General features: G+C 46.1%; 1 protein-coding gene and 1 non-coding gene across 2 annotated transcripts; both read right to left on the reverse strand.

The window, feature by feature from the left end:
- Positions 1 to 34: 34 nt before the first annotated feature.
- LOC135912901 (uncharacterized) lies at positions 35 to 15,935 on the reverse strand. Its single transcript, XM_065445497.1, has 3 exons — positions 15,669 to 15,935; positions 9,650 to 10,019; positions 35 to 2,491 (listed from the first exon to the last, which is right to left on the reverse strand). The coding sequence occupies exons 1-3, from the start codon at positions 15,709 to 15,711 to the stop codon at positions 2,185 to 2,187; spliced, it is 720 nt and encodes a 239-aa protein (XP_065301569.1). The 5' UTR covers positions 15,712 to 15,935; the 3' UTR covers positions 35 to 2,184.
- On the reverse strand, positions 13,051 to 13,122 carry TRNAT-UGU (transfer RNA threonine (anticodon UGU)). Its single transcript has one exon. It is a non-coding gene; the product is annotated as a tRNA-Thr (tRNA).
- Positions 15,936 to 20,902: the final 4,967 nt, after the last annotated feature.

Here is a 20,902-nt window from a genome sequence, read left to right on the forward strand (position 1 = left end):
ATGCTGTGGCCAGCTTTCTTCCCAATCGAAACTATTAAAATGGCAAACATTTATTTAAACAAGTGAGAGGAAAATGAATCCATATAAAAACAACGCTAAACAAAACACAAGAAGATGCTTCGTGGTCTGTACACAGGTGCACATCCAGTAAAGAAACTGTAACCATTAACATGCTTCATACCGGAAGGTTTTGATGTGCTTGTGCAACATACCAGGCACAAAACGCACCTTGTGCTGAATGAAATGATTTACTGCACTGTCAGGTGCATTTCTGTACAGTGATATGGAGTGACTCAAGCTCTCATAATGCCCCACTGAAGCATTCAGCAGCTGCACTAAGAGAGTCACAGGAATTAATACCTACTCTAGAAATGATTATGATGGTGATGGCAGTAGTGGCGATGACAACAGGTAACACAATAGCCAAAAGGAAGAAAAAATATACTGCAGAAAGAATTGTCTACTGAACACGTACACCAACTGTACACAATGCAGATCTTTCTTTCTTGTTCACAGGAAAACAAAGAACATGTTAAGATTGAAAAAAAAATGAGAAAAAACAACCACATTTGCAGCGAAACAGTTGCTTTTCCAAAGACCAGATGTGAACTGCAAAGCGAACATCTCTAGAAACACCAAACATTTCACAAAAGAACTGGCAGAAGTGAGAGCATACACAGCTTATGTCAGAACACATAATTGTGGCATAGTGTGAACATATTTCTTAATCTCGACCAATACTGTCGCATAAATAAACAGTAGGAAGGTTGCATGGAAACAATGAAAATCAAAAATACATTGCATGCCACAACTTTCCCAAAGCTCTTTGCAGCCTCCTGCGACATCAACTTGCCTGACCAAAACCAGAACACAATTACTCCCACGTCTAATGGCAACAAGACTGCTTGCAAACACTGAGAAAATAAGGTCTGCGTAATAAGTTGGATTGTGTTCAATGTGAAAAGTATTTAAAGCATAAGCACAGAGCCAATGACTTTGGGAGAAAGCTTACCCTATGACTTCCAAGTCATGCACAGTTTGTGTGCAATTGGTTTTTAAGACAAAGGTAGTCTGGGGCTTTATGAGCATGTGCATAGGGTATTAGCCACCTTTCAACAGTGGCTAACAAAGCTTTCCTTCCTCAAATGTGACAAGTGGACAGAACCCCAAGTTTAGATATGTTAAGCATGAGCACTATTTATATGCATGACTATGTGCAAGCTATGATGCAGTAGGAGGTTACAAACTGGGACCAATTATCAGGGGAGTGAACGAATGAATTTTACGTTCACACTTAAAAAAAGCCTCACATCATGAACATAAATTTGAAGTTGAGGAAGGAGTGCACAACTGCTCCTTTATAAACATCTTTATATATAAATAATGTCATTTAGCCAGCCTTAAACAGAATGCGACGTTGGCTCATTTTTCGTGAAAATAGGCATTCATAGAAACAGGAATACTTCGCAGATTCACCTCACAACAGCGCAAGCACACAGAGAACAATGAAGTGTGCATTACGCTTGAGTCACTGGCCCTGCCTTAACATAGGCGCAAGATGTCCTGCTGTCTAATGACACCTGCACTAAGATAGCGCCGTCAGGTCCCCACGAACAACCTGGTGCAATGTTCATGCAATGGAGCTTGTGATAACTGAGTTGATCAGAAAAAAATGCAAACATTAACAATTCTGCAGCTAGCTTTAGATATGTTCGATTACTTTTCTTTTCATTGTGTTGCCCAGAAAAAAAAAAAAGAGAAGAAGTTGCTTTTTTACCCTGCGTTTCTCTCATAATTTTTTTGAATCACAGCCTTTTGGTCTTTCAGTTTGTTAAATGTAAGTGCAGTCCACGAATAGCCATATCAATCCCTTTCCAAGAAGAGGCTCTCCAGTGTTTGAGCCAGCGAGTACAACCAAAGAAATGTACAGAGGTAAATGTTGCAGAGCCCATACACAAGTCGCTTAATGTACATGTTTGGTACATGCACCAAGGCCTTTAGATTAGACAAGTGATTTCTCTAATGAATTTCGAGTATGCACACTACCTGTTCAGAGAGATCAATAAGCCACACCTCCCTGCTCAACTTTTTGTAGCAGTTAACAGACATTGCAGTTATTCTTACAGGCTACTTCCCTGCTGTTCAATGCATTGCTTCTTCCGTTTAATTCCAGCGGCAGCCTGCTTAACATGCTTCCTTCTTGACCTGCAATGTGTCATCGGAGAGCTCTTTCTTCAAGGGGATGGCATCCTCCCGGAGGCCGAGAAGTCGCTGCTGCCGTCGCACGAAGTCGGACTTGTCAAAATGGCGGAAGCAGACCCGTGGACTCAGCGGCCGGTTGCGCTCGTAGTTGATTGGTAACCGCTCAACCCACACCGACATGAGCTCCTGCTTTTCCGGCATGGCAAACAGCCAGAGGCCATCTTTGTCACTTGTGTCACCAGAATCGCAACCACGGACGCAGCAGTAGTATGTCTTGTCAGCTTTCTTCCTGCAGGAGATATGAAAACATCAGTATGCAATTAACACATTGACAAGGTACGCTTACTGTAACGGCACTCTCATACATTCACTCTTTCTGCTTGCAGTTCAAGAACAGAGCTGTCTTGACCCACTGATTACTAATTCTACGTCACTGGTGAATTGCACAGATTTGAGAGGGTGCAACATCAAGAGCATTAGGACAGACTGTTCTTCATCAGAGAGTTGTAGCATGTATGGTATTTCAGTGTTCACAGGTGGCTTGGGCGAAATGCCGGGTAAATGCAGACGTTAACATGAGCAGTCAGAGTGGCGGCATCACCACTCTGGCCGCCCATGCTTACACTTCCGCTCACCCGACAATCTGCACAAAATGCCTGCATTTGCCAGAAAACAGGATACGCTAAAACTGTGTTATCTCCCAACCAGCAACAAGCAGCTTTCTTCCCCCACCCACCCCTCCAGAAAATTTAAATGTCAACTGCAACAAAATTTCGGACCAGGTAAGAAGGCTAGTTTCACATAGATTGGATATAGAGCTGCTTTCATGCAAAATTTTACATTTGTAATATGAGTCATGAAAAGCTAAAAAAAATTCACTTTTTGATAATGAAACTGAGGGGAAAGAAAAATGACATCACTGCTCAATCGGAAATAATGCAGAGAATGTTGAGAACTAGCCCGGCTCCTTGTTATGACCTCCGAGATTAGTCAGCGTGCACTGAAAACTTCAGAGGTGATGTGCTATGATTTGAGTCATATCCACTCACCACTAGGTGTACAAGCTATCCACTTAGGCGTCATTTAAAAGCTGTTAAGAAAATTGGGCAATTACATGCACTGCAACTTTGCCAAGGTAGTTTCAATAGTACATACTACTCATTTATAAACAATTTAGTCAAACTGAAATTTCGTTGCAGTTGGCATTTTATAAGCTTATGCTTGCATTATTCATACTCGTTACCTATGCCTGCATTAGCAGGAATTTGATTGTCACACTGTAGCAGCCGACTGGTACGCATGTTTCATTAAATTCGCTTGAATTTGTAATGTTTTCACTAACTACATGAGAACTAAATCTTTGTTGCATTCGATTTGCACTGACCATATTGTTTTATGCACATGACTGCCCATCTGCTAAGGCCTCGCATGATACTGGCAACACCACAAATAAACATAATAAAAAAATTTCTTAAACTCCAGAGATGGTGAATGTACCGTGAATATGTGCTGTTTTCGTTCACATGAACTGTTACACTTATAACATTTGGACACTTCAATGGCCATTCAACTAATGGCCTTCAAGGTCTTCGAATCTATAAAGCCTGAGTGAGTTGTGCCACTGCTACAGCCAAAAGCCGTCAGCTATTGAAATATTCTGATCACCTGATGCAAAGCACTTGTGGCATCATTACCTACCACATACACAGCAGCTGTGTGTCCTGCTGCTGACCTCCCTTCTACAGGCAATATGAATACATCTGTATGCAACCTGTTATCCAAATGCCAAGAGAACTATGAACAAGTGCTGCATTTTCATTAACATGAACTGCTATACAGGGTGTCTCACGTAACTTGAGCCAAACATTAAAAATATACAAATGCCATGTTGCCAAACAGAAACAAGGTAATGTTGTTTGCCATCGCTTGGAGATGATCAGATTTTTTTATCCGCCTAATTAATACTTACCTTTAATTAACTTTCCAATTATTATAATTAGGTGAAAAGTACCAATGAGAAAATTGTTGAGCAACAAGGAAGCTCCTGATACAGCTTTCTGTTGTTGGATACAAGCTACATAAAAGTCTTTTTCCGAGCATCAAAGAAGCCTGCAAATGCACGCAAAGTGCCTCGGGCGGCTAGTCGTGTGGTAATATTATGTGTATATTTTGCGGGCTTCTTTCATGGTCGGAAAAACACTTCTATGTAGCATGTATTGATCGACAGAAAGCTGTATCGGGAGTTTTTCACGTAGCTTTACAGTTTTCACATTGACACTTTACATCTAATTATAATATTTAATAGGTTGATTAAGCAATTAAGACTACTTAATTCTGCCGTGTTATGGTCCTAAACCTTGAAACACGGCAGAATGAAAAAGATGAGTATCTCCAAGCGACGGCAAACAACATTACCATGGTTCTGTCTAGCTACGTTGGACACCCTGTATACGTATGACTATGGTTCAGCAGCTTTGAGTTTGTTTTCCCAAGCTTTGGCATTCTATTTTTGGCTAAAGGTGGTTGATCGCAGGGGAACACAAGGACAATAGAATGTACATTGGACACACAAGCACCTGTGCCTCCAACGTGCCTTCTTTTGTGCTTGTGTTCCCCTGCACTCAACTACCTTTAGTCAGACGTACCAACACATCGCCACCCTTGTCACCTATTATTCGTTTTTATTGCCCTCTGTAATTGGTCATTTTTTTTTCCTCGCAAATATATTTTTCTCAATGACTGACCTTTTTCGATGGATAAGTTTTCACATTGAGCTTAGCGTTTTCTTGACACGTACACAATTTGCAATTTTTTTTTTTACATTTGATCATTCTGTACAACTGCAGATTCTGCTCTTCAACACTACTTGCATTTAATACACAGACTGCGAAAATTTTTGAGAAGCAGGCTAGGAAGGACACTGTCCCTACGGTGATGCAACTGTGGAGGAATTAAGAGTGAGTGCATGCAAGAACACAGACTATTCTTTATACGCGGGTACACAGCTCCGACGACCAAGAGAGAGGAAACTGACTAGGTATGTACGATAAAGTCATACGAGCGATAGGAGAAGAAGAACCAAGGTGTGGGTATTCAAGGGCACGAGAACCAAACCTTCACATTTGCTCAATGTTATACCATATGTGCCCAACTATTTCTTGTAGCAAGCACAGATGTACTTCTCCAAGTTCTCTTCACTAATGCATCTTTTTTTTTTTACAACCCTAATTCCTGAGATTATACGCTCACCATTGGCACTTGAGAAACTGGCAAGCTGGTGAGTTGCAGAAGCTAAAGTTGGTCAGTAGTTCAGTGGCGTGTGCTAAAAACCAACTCTGTGTTAGAATCGGTGAACTCGCCCAGTTTATCCAACGCAATGGTCACAGTGCAGACTGCAGGGAATCGACCCAAGGCTCCCTCTTCTCTTTTAACGCTGCTCTTCCTTGCTTCCCATTTTCATTGCACAGGCAGGTAGAATGGAGGCGAGTATGAAAAAAGGAAAGTATGTTCGGGAGGCAGCTCAAGGCATGACCTTAAGGAGGAGCTGACATAACATTTTCGACTTCTCAGTTTTCATGTTACAGTCCTGGACCTTGAAACTCTATAATAAATACTAGCAAGCTAGCCTCAGAGAGCCCTAACTAAATTATTATGACAAGATTTTCAGTGAAACAGTTTCAGTTTCATCTTTCCATGACATGTATGTGTCATGGCATCATGATGCAGAAGGTGGTCGAAGGGGAGCAGAACACGGCCATGTTGTGGCACTTGCTACGGCTTACTGATTCATCTGCTCTGATGCTACTGGTTGAGCAACTCTATTTAGCAACATAATAGACAACCGAGTAAGCTGAAGCGAGTACCAAAACATCGTGATGTTCTGCTACCATATGACCACCTTCTGCATCATGATTCCATGGCACATACACCTCATGAAAAACGAAACTGAAACCGTTTCAAAGAAAAGCTTTTTATAGTAAACTATTAAACACACTCTGAGGCTCGTTGGCATTTAATCGAGAGTTTAAATGTCCAAGACCATCCTTTAACACACTAAAGTATGTTAAAACTGCCATGTCACCAGTCCTTTTTAACCTCGCTGAGCCTCGTGCATTGAAGCAGAAGTGAGCTTTCAACTGCGAACCCTATCTTAGTCCTCCAATAAACTGTTTTCATGAGCCACTTTTTTGCAAGAACCGACATCCAGCACGAAAGATGTGGCACACTTTTCTTGGCCTAAACCGTAAACATCGAATGCTAAGTGTAACACAAACACTCTTAAAAGGCCCTTGAGTTGACGGCTTTAAAGGTCTTCAACTCTGAAAGCCCAAACAAGTTGTACTATTGCTAGAACAGAAAGCTGAAAGGTGCTGAAATGTTCCAGTCTAATGCAAAGTACTTCTAGCATCATCGCTGTCGCAAGCTATCGATTCACAGCCCTCAAATCTCGCCCCTGAATCTGCAGAAGCAAAATATGCCTCCTTGTTGCTGAAAAAATGTTCCCAGTGTTCAAAAAAATGTTCAATTTTTAAACACATCTTGTGATTCCATTAAAATATTTTATAACGTGCATTTCAGTTTCTGGAACCTCCTGGCAACACATCCTACAAGCACCTGGTGGGATGCTGTCTTTCCATTTCATTACTGTCACCGTCAATGGTGTACCAGATATAATCACACTTCAGTTGTTCCTCATTTACAAGCTGCTCAGTTGATGTCCACCAAATATTGCAAATACTTTTTTTTATTTTACCAAATAAACCGCATGCAACTTTTTAATTTCTTGCTCTGCCACTGTTCAAAGACCTTGTGAATTTCTGTAAAATTTCACATCCCTCTTTCCACCTGACATACTTTTGATTTGTTTACCGAAGCTATGCTCGCAGCAGCACCCACTCGGCCATTTAAACGACAGCAGACAACATGAAGGCCTTAAAAACGAACTCTGCAACATGGGCATTGTGTTTGAATATTAAGTTGGGCCGAATGGCACAAATCAACCTCAATAAACAGAAAATTCATCAAAACACAGGTAACACTGCACACAAAGCAGAGGAATGTGCAACAAGCACCTATCTGTACTTGTACACTCTTACATTTTAAATGCATTTAAATGTATTTTTAATTCTAAATGCAGATGGGCAAAACAGGAAAGCAAGAGCATGCATAAGAAAGGCGCTGAATGCAAGAGAGAGCAAGCATATATCACTCACCAGGGATGATTGCACCCAATACATTTCAATTCACAAAAGAAAACTGAGTCGTCAGGTATGTCAATGCGCCGACATGAGAACATGTCTTACTTCTGTTTTCTTCTGCCTTTTAAAGCAGGCATCAACTCTGTAGTTATAGTATGAAGCCTCAACGTTTTCAAGAGTGCAACACTTGCATCACCTCTTAATGCAACCAGTTCGAAACGAGCCAAGTGCAGAGCAGCTTCGAACGTAAAGCGGAAGACTATACGCATCACTTAAAGTGGAGGTAACAATCATGTGGTACCACAAACCACTCGTGCAAACACCAGACAGGCCGGTGCAGATACCAAAGGCCGCACAATGACCGTGCCACAGAATGCTGGCTGCATGCCGCCCAATTGGCCCTTCCATCCTTCATCCTGTACTTTTCTCCATTTGACATGTCCTCCCTATTCTCCACTTTCCTTTACATAGAAACGTAAAGGATCCTGCCGCCATGCTTACCCTTTCATCCCAGCAAGTGCTCAGTGGATTCAGCTATTCATTGAAGAAAAAGAAAAAAATTGGTGTGCCAGTACGTCCCTCAAGGCCAACTGCAATAAAACTTTATAAATTTTATAGTATTAGTAGCTGACTCTTTATTTTATGGTGGAAAGAGAAAGGAAGCATATTGCTGCTGACTTGCATTAAGTGTCTACACTCTTAAAAAAGTTTGCACCCTTGGAGCTTATCTTGTCCCACAACAATAATCGTCATCTGCATTGCTTGCGTTTCCTTTCTTGAAAACTCAGCGCCTGCTACTTTCCTGCCGAGAATGCTGTCACAGTGATAATGTGCAAGCCATTCAAGGCTAGTAAGTACAGGGCTCGCAGCATGAAATGAAAAGTAAATGCAGGCAAGACAGGTGATGATTATTGTTGCGGGCAAGATAAGCCCTAAAGGGTGTAAATTTTTATAAGAGTGTAGCTTGGACTGCGAACAATTGAACAGCGGTCAGCATTAGAAAGTCGGGCTACAGGTGCAAAATACAAGGAGAAAGAATAGCGGATGGGATAGGGTAGTAGGAGAAAAACTATATACAGTTATTTACAAATTTTACCCATAGTTTGCATGCAACTAAATTAGTTGCGAGCAGCATTAAGAATGAAGAAATCTTGGCAAAGTGCAAGCCTGGTAACTGTATTTTTTTTACTTTCTTTCTGTATTAATATAAAGTCCAAGACCTCTATAAGCCCAGGAAGAAATGCCGGTAAACGTCACCAACTGCACTTATCTTTATCGACAGCATGCCGACAAGTACGAAACATTATTCAAATTAGGATGCTTACATGCTTGGTGCGAGTCGCGTGGCGCCACCGCTCGCTCCTATGCATCCCATAGCGACTGGACTGATATTGTAAAAAATACAGGCCCAGCCAGCACAACATGGCGCTGTTGCGTGCGCGGAAAGCGGAGTGGTGAATGTAGGTGCACGGAAAGTTCCCCCGAGTGGTGACTGTCATGACGCAGAAAGTAACCATGTCGGAGCAGGACACCGCAATGTTTTGACACTCGCTCCGGCTCGCTCGGTAGCCTCCTATGCTGGTACACCTGGCCTTGCAGCGAGTGGCAGCATAGGTGGTGGCCTAGCGAGCCACAGTGAGTGCCAAAACATCATAATGTCCTGCTCCCATGTGACCGTATTCTGCGTCATGATGTCACGACAGTCGCCACCTGGTGAACGAAGCCCAAACTGGCCATAGGATAGCTACCATATTAAATTAGTTAGGGTAATCTGAGGTTTTACAGCATCTTTTTCTAGGATTTTGAGGTTCCTAACCTTCACATAGCACAAAACATGAGAAGTCGAAAATGTTACACCAGTAGCACACCTTTAGCAGCCTTTTAATAGCATAGCTAGGAATGCAAGAAAGATGCAAATAGCAACACATAGCCTCCGAGATTTTCAATACACTGTGGGTGCCACCTATCTCAGAGTTATGCTTATGCGCTAAGCTGTGTCTCAGTGTTTCAGGTTCTGCATTATTTCCAGTGGGCAGTAATGGTAGATTTCTGTATATTTACTGCGAGATTTTTGTGAGCCATCCACTCTATACCTACATTACCTGAAACTAGGCTTTCTGCACGGTCCAAAATCTTGTTGCAGTTGGCCTTTAAGGCTTACAAAATGCTGCTAACTCTGCCATTGTCGCACATCACTGGCCACTCCGCTGAATCGCAAGATGTATACAGAATTAATAACACCAACTTACACAGGTTCGACAACCTTGGTTTCAGTATCCCACAGCGAGTATGCAGCTGGATTTTCTATTGGCGGTGGTACGTCATAGGCGGGCGCCCATGATGAAGAACGTCTGGGACCGTTCTTGCGCACTTCCTTTGTTGCAACCTTCTTCTTTACTGGCTCCGATTTGGCTTTGACAGTCTTCTTCCGTGGCGGGCCTTTGTCAGGATTGTCGACATCCTCAGAGGACTGCGATGACTCTCGGGACCTCCTCTGGCGGTGATGGGAACGTTGGCTTTTAGGGCTGGGATCTCGGCTGAAAAAATCTGGGTCATCATCCGAACAGTCTGTATCACTGTTCAGCATCTCCTGTAGCTGCTCCTCCGTCAGCCTCCTCGCTGAATGAAGGAGAAACAGGATAGAAAAAAATCTGTCATGCCTGTAGCCAGAAACAGCACTGCTCACATGAACAGCACAGGTCAATGAGTCGGCAATCTCAGCTAAATAACCTTAGCGATGTCAGGCTTGTTGGAGGTTGTCATTAAAGTTATAAAAAAAGGATGGAGAGCATGCGTCTCAACTAATGCACTTCTGTGCTGAAAGATCCACAGCTTTTACGCACTGAAAAAAAAAAAAAACCCAGGAAAACTCCCTATGTCATCGTAACGTCTGTGCACGAAGTTGGATCGTGTTCTTCAGATCGCGATTCAGATTGGTAAAAATATCTTACACAAAAGATTGCTTGTAGCAGCATCACAGCGCCCTGTACTGTGCAGCGTGCCAAGGAAGTGAAATGCCTGAATGTCATGCATAAGTTCAGTAACGAGCAAAAGTATTGTCGTCGCCTTGAGCTCAAAGGTACATTTGATTTGCCTGTACCACCTGAACCAGTTTATGAGGTTCTGCACCCTGCTATTTGTTTGAACAGTGCAGCACTAGTGCCCTCAAAGCCACACCACAAAAAGATGCAGGGCTGGTTCACGATTTTGCTGCACCCTCTCTACTGTTCGTGCCAATGTACAGGTGTGAAGCAGCAACACAGCAGACAAAACAGCACATGGACACAAGCACCACTGAAACCTCGCTTATGTGTACATTTACACATCAGAAGCTGTTATACCAGCAGTTCAGGACCTCTCAAACTTGAGCACTCAGTGCACATTAGTCGGTCAAAACAGAACGCCTGTATCGCATCTGACCCCCGGCATTTGTTACGAGTGTTGCGCTGTGCCTGCATCATAGAAATCGAGCTGCACAATTTCTTGTGAACCGGGTCACAGTTGTGCTGGCGAACCGAACAGACCTTGGGTCATGAACATCGTCAGCGTTGGTTTAACAGCTGATTTCAGAATTTTTGCCCCTCCTTCCATGTAGGCAACGTTCATGGTGTTTCTGGCTTCACTACAAGTGAGCTTGCTCTATGTATGTTTTCCAAGGCTTTCCAAAAGCTGTGAACTTTACAAAAGTTGCGCAGAGGCCCCACTAAACAGTAAGCTAGATTTTGATCACACGAACGGTGTCTCGTGTTCAAATCAGTTGGGCAGCTAACGTTGGCATTTCTGGTTATTGTGACCAATTTGTGATGTTTTTTGAGGCAATCCATGAAAGCTACTCTACCCAAGGTTTGGAGCATGAGTTACATTTGCAGTTAAAAGTTGATATGCAACTTCTGGGGGAGACATTTTAAGATTATTTTGTGCGTCATTAAAAAAACTATTTGGTACACTAAAGATAAGACGGAAGGGAAGAAACACAACTGTGACCTCAACACGATTAAAAAGAGTAAAATACTGGAGTTGTCCTTTAAAGAAAGTAATACTCTTAGGACTAATGTCCCGAAATTATCATGCAGCGTCATGATAACTGCACCAAGATAAATGCAGAAGCTCTCTCTTAGTTACATGTAACAAGACAGGAAGAGAGACTGATTTTCAATGAAGTAAATGACTCGGCCCACTGTAAGACTGCTCTGCAGGAGGTAACAATACTGTGTGTCATGACCAAGAAATTAACAAGAAAACTGAAAAGTGAGTACAGTAAGTGTGATCCCACTTCTGCCAGACACACACACACTCACAGCTACAAGATACAGCAGTGCCAGGCCATGGCGATGTGGACAATGCTCTGGCTGTTATATAGTGCTCGCACACATAACTGTCTGGCTGTGCTCTGCTGCCGAGTGAGAGTGCGACCATACGCGAACTAAATGTTAAGCTATCTGCAGGCCAGAAGATTTTTCCTTTTTCCTGCTTTATGTACAGGCTAGAACATTGACATCCTGAACTGCACACTTTAGTCTAGATTGCTTGTGCACAAGGCTGCAGAGCAAAGAAAAAGTAATAGGTTCAAGGCACCAGGCTAAATACTGTGTCACCCGGGCGTCCTTGTGACTTCAACTGGCGACAATATCTCAAACCGAGCATCAATGCATATATATCAATTTCACTGGATTGCAGGGCTCTGGTGCAGCATTGTAGGCAGAAGTGTAGACACTTGTAATATGAAGGCAGTGTCCATTCTCATGGCAGCTGTGATAGTTCCTGTACAGAACTTCTCATGGCAGGCTCCGTACTGTCCCTTGGCCACCTAAAAAGACATCAATAACTGCCTGCCCAATAATTTTTTTTCCACTCTCACGGCAGTTGGCGACGTCTCAAATGCCATGCAATTTTGATCGCGATACCGCAGCTTGCACAAATAAGTGCAAATCGTTACAGGCATATTTAATGCCGAGCCCACGATCAAAAATGCCCCTGTGTGATGCTGGTATTCTGTTGAACTTCTCATATTTGCTCACGTGGATAACTGCTGGTAGTCAGCTACGTATGTGTCAATCCTCCCGTTTGCCTTGAAAATTTTCCTGATGAATTTATCACTACAGCCACTAATGTAGCTAACTGCTATCATCGACTGCTGGTACCAAGCGCTGCATTGGAGTGCGACTGGGATCAAATCACTCGATCGCCATACTGCACCTTGCACAAAGAAGCACCAATTGTGAACGAAAAGTTCAATGGTGAGCCCGCAATTACGAATGCTCCGTATGACACCAGCATTATTCTGTTGAATTTCTTACGACTGTTGCTGATGTGGCTAACTGCCGTGACAAACTGTCGATAGCCAGCTACATTACTCTCCTGGTTACTGTTACAATTAGTTTGTTTCTGACAACACACTGTGACTTGCTGGGTCCAACAAAGCACTGTCGATGAAGCCCGACCCGTAAGTGCGGCATACCATCGTTTCGTGTTTCTTATGCCAGTGTGATAAACGAGAAGAAAGGGGTTTAGCTGAGGGGCCCAATTTTTATTAATCATAAGAAGTCAACAAACACTGACACCAAGGAAAACATAGGGGAAGTTACTTGTGCCTAATAAATGAAATAATGAAATGATAAATTAATGGAAATGAAAGTGGATGAAAAAAACTTGCCACAGGTGGGGAACGATCCCACGTCTTCGCATTACACGAGCGATGCTCTACCAATTGAGCTACTGTGGCACCGTTTCCCCATCCAGTTTATTGGGTATCTATGTTTCCTAGTAGGACCCTGGGAGTGTTAGCCAGTGCCACCACTCACAAACCTTGGCGGCGGATGTGGAACATCTTTTCTGCCACAGGCATCACGAGAACGTGATCTCTTTGGGTGAAGGCAACTGCTCAATAAACCTACACGTGCTACCTGACGGCATCAATATTGGCGGATTCAAGACCCTCGTTATGTAATAAACGAGGGTCTTGCTGGTGTGGTGAGACAAGCTGGGTTTAACTTAGTGTGTTTGGCACAGTTCAGTAAAACAACTACCTAGGTTCATGAATATTTCAGCATCTTTGGCAGAGAACCTGCAGAAATAATGTGGCTCCCATGTACACTTCTGAACACAACTGGTACTGATCTGGATCGGATTTCTTGATTGTGTCAACAATGGTTGCTGCTACACAGTTCAACGATCCAAATCAAGTTATCATCTGCTGATCTTCTGCAACTCTCATAACTGCATAATGCCCTAATGCTGCAAATGAAGATTTGCAGAATATGGTTAAATCTAGACAATATCTCAATTTTATAGCTTACTTTGCTGATAAAAAATTCAGCGATTATGATACTCCCTAATGCAAAATCTGAGTGCAATTCTACATGTGTCTCATTTCACGATATAATGGCTAATGCGGACAATCTGTCTCGTGTGGCATGTTGCCGAGTGAAGAGTGGCGTGACTGCCTCACTAACAGGGAGATCACGAGGAGCAGCGCACGGGTGACACATGGGCGCGACTCACAGCAGCTGCCGAAGACAGACCTCCCAGGCAATGCGCCACGGAGGAAGGAAAAACACAGGTACATTATGCCACGCAGTCAACCTTGGCAAGCAAATGCTTTGTGAAGCCACAGTGGTTGTTGCCCAACACGACCTCTTGCGTCGAGATCATGGAGAAACAATCGAGATTAGCTGAGATGTTTGGTTCCCAGTAGCTATGCCAGTCGTTTTCATTCAGTGCGCATTTGTTCGGGTGCCCTGCTGTGGCTCTGCCTGCAGAGCGGGAACACTAAAATCAACCGCGCACTGTGACGTGAAATCACATGTTGGGCCACCAGGTTGGCTTCGATCGCATTGCGGTATGCTGCCTATCTTTTTCCTTCCTCCATGCAACGCGCGCTACTCTGGCGCCAGCTATCTTGGAGCCGTCGTCGCCGCACTGCGTGCCTTGCAGCACACTATGAAAGCACAGTTCGCAATAGGGGATCAGAAAAGTTGGGCGTGGTAGTTTATAGTGTTTTTTTTTTGTCTTTTTTCATTGTTTAACCTAGGTAGAATATTAGGCAGTATAGTAGCAAGAGCTTGGTGGCGCAACCCACCGCCCCGTTCCAAGGGGGACGCTCATAACATCCATCCATCCATGCTTTTCTTCTCACGCTTCCGCTTCTCCCTCCTCCGCTTTCCTCCTCGCGCTCGCCGCTTTTTTTCATCTCCCGCTGCTCCGCGTTCACTCTTTCATCCGCTGCGCTCGTTGGCTCGGTTACGCTGACGCTCACCGTACATGAAGATTTTAGAGCTTCTACAGCTGCGCTCTATAAGCGTTTCAAACATTTTTCATTGAGCTATCTTGTCCTTTTGTTTAAGAGTTTTCAGAATACCGTCCTCGAGGGTGACCGCGAAGTAGCACACGGATCCGGATCGGCCCCGATCACGATCAGAACTGCACGTGTGACACCGGTACTACAGAATTGTCCTCTGCCAGGCCGCAACTGGGAGGCGACTGTCGTGAGAATAGACGCTGCCTAATAGGCAAGTCTGGATAAAAAAGAAGAATGACGTTCCACAAGGTTGACTGCTAAAAGTGAAACTGACCCGATCGATAATATTGTCTAATTCAAATGCGCGCAGCGGACGAAATGTTCGGTCAATACATCCCGTGTGCCCCGAGAGCGATTTTGTGCGCGACAGCGACGGCTTCGAGGGTCGGATCCGGCCGTCGCTTGAACAGATCGCTCGGTCTTGTCGCTCTTCGTCTGGAAGTGCTATGCGCGACTAGTCAATAGTGCGAAGCCGGAACTGGATGTACTTTCCTCAAGTACTACCGACTGCCGCACGGAAGGAGCAAACAACTGAATTTTTATACGTGCGAGGATACCTGCTGCAAGTCCCTCAGAAGTATGTTATGCTGCTTTTTACAGTAAAATACATGAACTTAAATTAATAAAGCACGCGTCAGGCTAGCTTCGGCACCTGTACCACTGCCCTCATACCGGCAACACAGGGGAGACGTCGCTCGAAGTCATCACGAGCATGCGGTACGACTAGTAGGCGACGAGCGAACACGACATCGCGCGCAAGATCGCTTGCATGGGTTTTATACTGAAGTCCTGTGATAACACTATGTAACAACTCCCCAAAGTGACACATGCCTTAAGCCACTCAGGCTTTCTATGTCCCGTTCTTGATTGACACACTACAGTGCAATTTGGCAGGCATGACGTTTTTTACACAAGGGGGTTGATATTTAAAGGCCTGCGAGGTTCACATTTTGCCGCCATGATGGCCGTACCTCTCTGCCTCGTAGGCCTTGACTCCGTTGCCGGTGTTTCCATCGCGCACGAGACGTTGTCTGCAGGACGAGTAGGCTGTCGTCCGCACGGCCGCGGTAATCCTTGGAGGCCTTCTTGGACAACAAACAGTCCACCACAGACAATTCCGTACCAGCACGGCTAGCACTTCGTTGCTTCGACAACGCTACGGAACGCCGCGCAACCACACTATCCATAGAACACACACCTAATTGACTTAATCCAATCCGCTCAACTTCATCTGATTCTCATGGCCTCTTGTGATTTGACCACGTAGGTGATAGTAAATGTAAAATAGATCACACACATAAAAAAAACGATGTGACACTAAGTTTCAGTGACGAGGAATTAAGCTGAAAATAAAAAGTTTAGATGGACGCAGGAGGTACGAAACTGCGCTTGCCATTTTCCAGCCCCATTATGCCCCAGCAGAAAAAGTTCCTGCAAAAAAAAGTTCCTGCATGGGGAAAAAAAAAAGAACGAAGTTTTTTGCTTTTTCCTTTTTCCATGACTTCCTCTTTTGGGCACTTTTGTACCTGTATGGTGAATTTATGGGACCTGCAGTGCTTGCCTACAGTGCGTCTTGTAGATCACGACCAACGTTGACCACGACTTACTGTAACCCAGAGGAGGCCACTTTCCCTGTAAAAACTAAGGTTTTTCTTTTATCTGGCGAGCTTAACTTCATCAACTGCACTTATCTTTATCCACAGCATGCCGACAAGTACGAAACACTATTCAAATTAGGCTGCTTACACACTTGGTGCAAGTCGCGTGGCGCCACCGTTCGCTCCTATGCGTCCCAGAGCGACTGGACTGACATTGCAAAAATACAGGCACAGCCAGCGGAAAGCGGAGTGGTGAACGTGGGTGCACGAAAGCGTCTTTGTTTTTGCGCATGCTGTATACGTTTGCTTGTGCGTGCTCGCTCAACACTCCCAAGCTTGGTACACGTCCGGCTTCTGCGGCCCTCTGTCGCGCGTTGGCCACTGGATGCGACCATGTATCGGCGGCAGCCGACTCGCATCGAGGTGAAACTCGACGACTTGCAAGAGTACGAGGCGCTGAAGAAGGAGTGGGATGACAAAGGATCGTCGGCGGCGTGCGAGTCAAGTGGCGCTGGCGGTAAGGCCACCGCGTCGAACGCAGACGCCGCCGGCTTGAGCCCGGCGAAGCCAACTGTCCACGAACGCATCGGGTACAAGCCGGAACCGCGCGTTACGAACTAGTGTCGTGCTCTGCGTAGTGATAGTGCAACTGCAGTGTTGGCGACGCAACGCAGCCGTCGGCCGCGCTCTTCTGTTGACGGTGCGCGGATCGTTGCCCGGGACGCACGCTTAATAAATGCGAACGCGGCGTTACATCGTTTCGGCCTGCTTTGTTCCGTTCTTGCTGCACCCAAGTAAATACGTGCAGCCGCAGAAACGATTTCGAGGTGCAGCATGTGCAGAAAACGTGTGGGTAGTTCTGAACTTAGTGTCACACATTACTTCCCCCCTTTTCTTTGGCTTCTGGATTGGATTGGCGCGGCTCGCTACGTGCTTGCGCGCGCTTTTCCGAGCGCAGATTGGTGTGCGCCTGGTTGCTGCACTAGGCTGTTATGCGATCGCTTTTTCGAGCGCAGATTGATGTGAGCCTGGTTTGTGCACTAGGCTTTTGCACGATCGCCTGCTTTTTGCACTGGGCTTTCAAAAGGCGAAGTGAGCGTCGCTTACCATGGGCGTCTTGCGCTGGAGTTTGAGGTATAGTAGCGGCGCCTGGTGGCGGCGCGGGAAACGACATCTGGGTCGTATCAGCTTGGGTCGTATTGGGCCCTGGCTGTGGCGAAGCACGTTTCTAGGCCGAGTTTTGCGTCGATTCCCACTTTTTTCTGCCCTGTTGCGAGTGCGGAAAGGCTCGTCACTTCTCGCAGACCATGCCGACCACGCTGCGAGCTCGCCGCAGCCTATTGGCCTCGAGCTCCACCACTGGAAAAGCTGGCGCCACCGTCGCCGTGACGTGCTAGGAGGGATCACGTGGACATAGCGGCCGCGTCGGCTGCTTCGGGCGCGCCGAAGCGAGCTGAAAACGAGTTTAAATTCCCTCGTACGCTGCGGTTTTCATTTAGTGGCGAAATTTTCCCGCTTCGAGTGTCTCCTTTACAACGTTTGAAAGCACTACAATAGGTAGTGGCTGCCTTTGAAGGCGCGCAACATGGTAGGCTACTGCTCGGTGCCGCAGGGCCGGACGCACGTAACGGAGGCCGGTGTCGGCCTTATTCACACGTAGCCGCAGGACAAGAAGCTGTGTGAAGCTTGGCTCGCGAAACATAAAACCGGCCGTCATCGGCTACAACTCGGGTATGCAGCAAGCACAGACGCGAGGAAGATTTCTGCTACGGCGCCCGGTCTGCGATGTTCTCAAAACGCGCACTGAGACGCTCGCCTGAGTCCGCTGCCCGGCTAATGTCATGACGGTTTGGTCTATGAACTTGTCGATACCATAGATACTGCCAAGTTCAGTGGACTGGAAAGGCAGCGGTGAGAAGCACATTTAAAGAAAGCATGGCATATGGTCATGTTTGTGTTATGAAATAATGCACTGGATTACAAAAAAGGAGCAGCGGGAAATTGCACGCTGAGAACGCCGATAAACATACAGTGCGACGCAACTCTAGAAATAGTATTGAAATTGTCAAAGAATTTAGAAGAAAAAAAAGATTGCATCGTCGCGACGGCACATCACAGTCCCCGTAGGCGTCGAAGTCTCTACAATGAAATTATTTTCGAACAGCTCTGATAGCGCCCACGCAACAATAGTTGCCTGTATACTGTCAAATGCTCATATTCTGCGGCCTAAAGCTCATGGCACGGTGCGAAAACGCACGCGCGGAGAAAGCGAAACAGTGCGCGGACAAGCATGCAGACGCGCAGTCGGTCGCTGCGAATCTGCGCGATCGCTGCATTGAGGCTTAATTCTATTACGCTCCATTTAGTTTTACAAACACTATAAGAACATATTTCACATAGTTTGCTCTCGGCGTTTACCTAGCTTTCACGCAAGAAGCCGGTTCGGGAGACTCCATCGCGGCGACCGCGCGCAGTGGCGTTGACTGTACGTATTCGGTAAAGAGATAGCGGCTGTAAACGATTGTGTGCTTTCAGCTTGCCCAAGATTATTATTTAGACAGTAAGAAACTTCTCTCGTTTCGGAAGTGCTTACAGAAATGTCCGGGAAAGCTCGCGCGTGGTGTTTTCAGTGAGCGCTGACAGCAAAACCTATGAGGAGCGCGTCACGTGATCCCTCATACTACGGCATGGAGGCGCTTCCGATAGAGGGCGACTCCGTAACTCCTCGCCGCCAATAGTTTAACGAAAACGGGCTCTCCGTGTGCCGTGGGACGCAATGCTGGGAGCAGACGAAATCGGTGGCGCCGATCCGGAGAGACCTAGCCCAGCCTCGAGAAGGCGTCACCGTTATTACTTCTGCGTCGTGGGCTGCCATGAACAAGAAGGCCTGAATCCCAACATCATTCTGCCGTTTTCCTTCAAGGCCTCACGAAGTGGAGTGTCGGGCGCGCTGCATAGCTGCAGTTCGTCGCGCTGAGTAAGCGAAACTTCGCGCCATGCTGACTGCTTCGCCTGTCTTGAAGCTTGCTTGATTATCTGCGTTCTAATGTTCGGTCTTTTGCACCTACACTCCCGACAGCAGACCGACATAGCAGCAGGCATGGCTGGTAATTCACGATTCGAGACCCGGCCACAGCGACAATTAACAATTCGACCGATGCGAAGTGGTGAAGTGACCAGGTGTGTGCAAATGAGCACAAATGGTCGGGCTCATTCAATGACAATTCACTACTCCACTACGAGCAGCACAGGTTAAGAGAGTTAAATGCGCTCATCCTTGATCTCAAGCCAGCACGTTGAGGCAACGCAGCAAGGCAGTATTGATTGCAGCACATCGATGTTCGAGCGCTGTCATTAAAACCTACATCAAGCGAGCGGCGTACGAGCTCGCGCTGCAGCGCGATTCGCACGTACGTGCGAGCTCATATTCATTGCATCAGTTATTACCAGTTACTAAAAAGGACAGATGGCCGCTACTACAACGCAGGCATAACTACTTGTTTAGCGGCATGCAGTCAACAAAGATTGCAGGAGGCCCGCCGTTTCGCGGCATGTCGAAAGACCGCTGCCATCGCGGCGCGTACGGTCGTGCGCTCGAGCAGTTCGTACATCGCGGCGCGTACCGTCGTGTGCTCGGACAGTTCCGTACACATGATGTCTGCTTATCGCCGCTGTGCATTCATTTATAGCAAGCATTTCCTCGCGTTTGTGCGCCTGAATCTAGCAGCTAGCGTGCAAACCTTACCTGAAGTTCCACTTCTTACGCGACTCGCTTCACTTGCGATTGACACGGCGCTAAAACTTCGCCGCCCAATTCTTGAACGGCGTACACGTATTCGGCACTGCATAATTTCTTGCCTTTACGCAGCGTGCCACCCCCGAAGAAATGTTCGGCGCCCGATATTCGCCGCAGGCCGTGAAACAACATAACCGAAAGTGGCGGGTCCATAGTGTAAACGTGCTTTCCGAAGCAGACGACCGAGCTTGGTACGACCCATTTTAGCGCAGAGGGCGCTTTTTAGCACCTTTTTCGCAGCGCCCCCTGGGCAATGCAAGAGCCCTAATAAAGAACAACTTCCGCGCTTACTGCGGAAGTGCAGCGCCGCGGGCCTACCGTGTATGGAAGCGCGCAGCAATGCCGGGAAACATTCATACAAAAGCAAAGGGTCAGAAAAGTGCGCTTTATTTTCCATTACTATGTCACAGTGGGTAGCGCCGTGCGATCGCTTCAAATAAACGCAGAAACGAGTCCTTGCAGCGCATGTGCCCATTAATCGATGCCCACCATAGCCATATCAGGTGCGACTCGAGAAGCTGTGGAGTCACCCTGTAGCCGGCGGAGTCGAGGTAGCGCTTCACCTTCTGCCAGTAGCTTTCGATTTTCTGGGTGTGAGCGCCCGTGATTGGGTCTACAAAGTTCATGCTGTGGTTAACAGCCTCCCATTGCAAATTCAGTCTTGCTCCGTTAGCCCCCACCAAGTTCGGGATGCAGTTGTATGGGGCCCATTCATCACTGTGGATGGTGGTTCCCGGTTCAACGTTGGCTGCAATAATGGGGCCTAGCGTCGCCGCGTCTCGTCGGTCGACCTTGAATAGTCGGAGCTCCC

This window comes from Dermacentor albipictus, chromosome 8 (assembly GCF_038994185.2).
Source record: "Dermacentor albipictus isolate Rhodes 1998 colony chromosome 8, USDA_Dalb.pri_finalv2, whole genome shotgun sequence".
NCBI classification, from domain to species: Eukaryota; Metazoa; Arthropoda; class Arachnida; order Ixodida; family Ixodidae; genus Dermacentor; species Dermacentor albipictus.